Raw genomic sequence first — 5,249 nt, forward strand, 5'->3', positions numbered from 1 at the left:
GGCCAAGGGGATCATGAACGGGGGTAAGATAAGGATGTGAAAGAGAAGAAAAAAAGATGGCAGTAAGACCAAAAGAGAAAGGACAAGATATAAATGGAAGAATGGAATGCAGGGCATAGATGCGGCTATACATTGGCTCCCAAACTGTGTGCGGCGCCCCTGGCTAGTTTTGACTGCGCACCGGGGAGCACTGGTGCACCAATTGGGAACCACTGCTCTAAGCCTTACAATATAGGGTGCTGACCATGTCCGCGCGTCTACGCCGCAATTTAGCCCTTATCAAAATGTTGGTCACAGCTAGCCCCCAACAAAGAAAGGCCATCCTTTGCATGGCTTCGGGCAACTTAGTGGCAGCTATTTCAGAAACTGCCCTAAACACCCTAAAAGGAAACGTCCCTATATCAGAGAGTCAGTTCCGTACGCTGAAGAAGAGACGTAACCTTATCAAAAAGCTTAGTAATAGAAGGGCTTCCCTCGTTTCTAAGAAAAAACATGTGAAACAGTTGAGCGGCTTTATAAGAGTGCTTCTAGGCAGAGCGAGTCTTTAATTACAAACCTCTTAGCTGGGAACTAATGGATTACGCCCAAAAGATGTACTTGGTACAGCGTCATCAGCTGGAACAGTTGGGCCCTTCTACGAAAGACGCTTGGGATATACAAAAAAATGAAACACTGCACCTAGATGCGGAAATTGATTTTTTTTTAAATTGTACTGATTTAAAACCTTACGACAAAGCCGATCTTTACTCCAAAGTCCTTCAAACCTTTCTACATTATTACAAGCAGTGGCAGTCAGAAACAAACGCACTGTCTGTATATACCCCCAACTCTGATATGTCATCACCAGCCCCCACCGTGCCTCAGGCTCAACAGCTCCAAATCCGGTGGCCACATCACCCCCGCCCCCAGACGTCTCTGTTGAAGAAAGTTTACAAACTATAAGTCCGAGGTACAGAGGTGCGGTGCAAATGTTACTAAGTAAAATAGCTGCTTCTAAAGATCTAACCTAGTGGAACGGTCGGGGTGAATTCCTCTATAAAGGACAGCCGATTGTTGGGTCTCAAATGTACGACCTCGTCAAAAGATTCACACACCCCAGAACCCTATCGCTTCAGAAAGGGCCTAGAGGCTGGGACGGGTTTCTACAGGCTGCTGCAGAACTCAACGTTTCTTTGACGATCATTGGTAATGCTGAACACAGACGGCTGTTTGAAAGTTTGAAAGGTCCTACTTACAGCCCTCCAAGTACTCCAATGCCTTTTGTTTCTGAATCCGGCCTAGAGTGCCCGCAGCCCCGCTTATCTCCCAGTTGTCCCCCTCATGGAGCACATCACCTCTGTCTTTGGAGCCTAAAAATACATTGTCCAAAAGGAACACATGGTTACACGTTTGATACTTCTACTTTTTTAACCTATGCACATGTTTTACACTGCCTTTGTATAGTTTTACACCTATTAATGTATTTATTGGTTTCTTTCAGCATTTACTTTCTTTAGTATGTTTGGTTCCTATATGCTTGTACAAAAAGTATATGTAATAAACACTTTTTAATCGTTTCACCACTCTTCCGTCATCTTCTTTAGTGTATGGTCCCCGTCGTAATAATAAAATGTATAGTTTGATTTCGAGTTTAAATTCTTTTATTGTAGACAATTATAGTTGCATGTATATAAGCATGGCACGGCCTTACACATTTGACGCACATCGTAATCTGTTTTAACAACAGTGGCTGTGGACCCCGCATTTTCTTTTACATACTTCACAGCCATACAGTAGTTATTTACTAGATCGCACTCATATAGATCTAGAAAATGTCTAAATGTCATACCCTCAGACATTTTACTAATAACATATATACAGTGTTCCCCGCAGGTAACTGATAAAGAACCCTGCACCCACATCTTGTTATACTCAACCCTACCAGCAGCTTTTTTTATATACTTAAAAATAGGGTTTTGTATAGATGGTATGCTAGGGGAACACCGCGGAAATGTCAAACACTGTAACCTTGTCAATATCCAAAAACATTCCCACCCAGTGTTTTCCACCCTTGTAATGCGGGTCTGTGTTAAAGACTAGCGATCATGGTCTTTCTACACCAACTTCCTGGGGTAGACTGTAGCTCAGAAAAACATCTAAAAAGAATTTCCTGGCATATTTATGCCTCCTCAAGAACTCACCTATCTGCACAGTGTCAATTGTACAATATTTGAAAGATAGTCAAACATGATTTGGTGGGCGTGGTTGACCTGTATGACGCTGTCGAACACCGCAAATACAATCATGTTCACATTGGTAGCCAAGGGTTGACTAAAACATATTTCAGCTTTTAGATTTCTGTTTTTTATCAGATTATATTGATCACTGTCTTCCATGTCTGGTGTCAAATCGAACGTGAACAGCATGTAGCCATCCCCATATCCTTCTCTTGATACGACGGCTCCGAGTCCTTAAGATGGTTTCCTTTTATCGACACCAGTCCAAGATATTACCTGATAAAATTCAAGGTTCCAAAACTTGGTGTGTACGGTTTCGCCGGAATCACTGACCCCTTGTGTACCAACGCCACGTAGTTGATGTCATAGTGTTTGAAATTGAAAGGGGTTGAGGTATACTGACCGATAAAAGCTGTATTGTCCACAAACCCTATAATAATAAGTTTCGGTAGCTGTCCAAGAAATACATTTTGCTGCTGTGTTAATCTGGTACCTGTTGGAATGCAATATATCTTCAGGGCTACTCTTTCCACTGCATACTTGCCGTTCGATACTTGTAAGGCCTCGGCGTGAGCCAGTCTGACGCTTGGTGACACTTTCACTCTCTTTACAAATAAAGTGGCGGAGGGTATTACTAGTTTATATTGTTCCACATTCCCACTGATGTGACAGAACGAGTCCTTGTGGGTTAGTTTGATCTTAAGATTGATACCATTGACAAGTAGGTTATCTTGGTAAAAAAGGTCCGAGTGTATGCGACCTAGGCAGTCGCACTGCCTACTGCTGGCGGTAAAGCTCGCTCTTTTTACAAAACCTTGATTGTGGCCGTCCAAAGCAGTAGCTTCAAAATGACCGTAAGTATCTTTGTAGAAGAGGCCCACTGAACGCTGTGTGTCCAAGGCATCACTGCTGTCATTAAGAATACTCTCAATATATGCCCTATATGCATACATGTTATCATTTTGCATGATAATGTGATCACCGAGGCTAATGTCCACCTGATTAAACATGGTTGCTATGGGGTAAGCGATCGTTGCCACTCTAGCGTTGTTCGCTATATTGGAGCCATCAGCTTTTACAATTTTACAGATGAGGTGCAACAGTGTATCGTTGAGGTCCAAACACATATCCTGGACCCTGACACATAAAACTCTATTGGCGCCAAAGGTGTTAAAGCGACTAGTGGTGATACCTCCATGAAAAAACTGTTTTTGATGCTATTCTGCGTCAGTTTTAGATACAACAGGTCTAACTCTGATTTAGCGCATTCACCCGATGCGCATTGTTTACAGGTTGATCGGCTTTCTAAAAAATATTTACGTTAGCGACCCTTCTCTTCTTCTTCTTCGAAGCTCTCTTCCAACTTACGGATCTTTGCTTGTGAGCGCTTTTTGAAGACAGCCGTCATTTTTAATAGGGGGCCAGCGGAACCCTGAACTTTGAAACACCATGCTTCCATTTAACAGATGTAGGAGACTTGTACACCAGCCCCGCTCCTTCTTGAGGTTGCTTATTCATACGTTCAACAACCGCAGATGTCACAGAACCCACCACGTCCTGCGTGATGTTCGTAGCAGCCACTTTAAAGTGTGGTTTTGCAATTAGCCTTCTTCTCAAGAAAGGCATAGCTCTTTTAAACAAACTACTGAAGAATCCCCCCCAACCTGGCCCTGTACATAGCTGGGGAACCTTGATACTATGGCGGCGGGGCTCCATATCCAGTCTGGTTTCTGTAATAATCCCTATACATAGAGGGGTCGCCGTATGTTTTCATAATCACCATGATGACTTGTTAATAGTCGCTCTCCCATCGAGGTCTTAAGTAAAGATTAACAATAACTTTCCCTTATTTAAGGGACACCGGCTCAGCTTGGTCGTCGCAGATCATGATCGTAACGGTGTCAAAATGTTTTTTACAAATTGATATGTAGTCTGGTTTGTTGTATTGTATGTTAACCATTGTGTTATTTTCACCCTTTACCTGGACCCATCACAGCAACGGTGAATAACTATCCCCTATCCTCTGCAACTCTACCATATTGCTATATACATTGAGTGTATAGAAGTCACCGTTAATATTGGGACACGACTGGTTCAGTTCTACATGACTTCTGATATGCTGCACTGTTCCTAAAACCCTTTTTAATTTACTGGAACAGTTATACTCCGAATAACGATTTGGAGCTTCAAGAAACACCTTCTGTCTAACGTTATCCTACACTAAATGGATATTCACACACGACTCAATGTTGGCTAGAGTTTTGTTGATGGCTCAGATCATCGATGCCACCGATGGGTAATATCCATATGGAAACCCGGTATGGATGGTCATAGCGTCCTGAGCACGCTTTATATTAAATATGGTGTCGTACATTGAACTCTTATTCCATGTTCTGGGGTATTGGATTTCTGTTAGGGCTTCCTCTCAATCCCCCTTCTGGTCTACAGGTTTAGCCAATTTCATTGTTTAATTAGAAATTCTGTTGTCAGGGAACATATCCTTTGAGGCATTGGAGTGACAGAAAATGGCGCTGTATCCATCTTCGCGTCTACAACGATTCCCCCATCGTACTCACACAACCTGCACGTAACTGCCTGGTATCCAACTGTTACATTTCTCAGGCCACCCCCGCCATTTGACAAAAACCTGACGGTTATCTCCGCTACTTTTCCTTTTCGGAATCTTTTCAACCCTGTTCAACCTGTGCGAATCATTAGGTACCTTCTGTAGCTCCTCCTTGTAAAAGCCACCCGAAACCTTTTCCCCATCATAGACCTTTAGCCTGTAAATATATACATCCTCTTTAGGCTCCACACTTTCCACTATGACTACCTCATCTGTAAAAGTCTGTTGGTAGCCCTTCCTAAAGACCCCCTTCAGTTTTGAAACCCTAACATGGTCACCTTCTTTTAAAACAGGATTCTTTACACCTGCACCGATCTGTCTCTCATACACAGTTCGCCACACCGTTACGAATTATCAGCTGTTACATCTATGGAGACCGTTTTGATGGTTCTGTGGTAAGTGGCGTT

General features: G+C 42.8%; 1 protein-coding gene across 1 annotated transcript; it reads right to left on the minus strand.

Annotated features, from left to right (window-relative positions):
- Nucleotides 1-2,488: 2,488 nt before the first annotated feature.
- Nucleotides 2,489-3,343, minus strand: LOC138267075 (uncharacterized protein F54H12.2-like). Its single transcript, XM_069215923.1, has one exon. The coding sequence runs from the start codon at nucleotides 3,341-3,343 to the stop codon at nucleotides 2,489-2,491; it is 855 nt and encodes a 284-aa protein (XP_069072024.1).
- Between the last annotated feature and the right edge of the window lie 1,906 nt (nucleotides 3,344-5,249).

The sequence above is a fragment of the Pleurodeles waltl genome, chromosome 12 (genome assembly GCF_031143425.1).
Source record: "Pleurodeles waltl isolate 20211129_DDA chromosome 12, aPleWal1.hap1.20221129, whole genome shotgun sequence".
NCBI classification, from domain to species: domain Eukaryota; kingdom Metazoa; phylum Chordata; class Amphibia; order Caudata; family Salamandridae; genus Pleurodeles; species Pleurodeles waltl.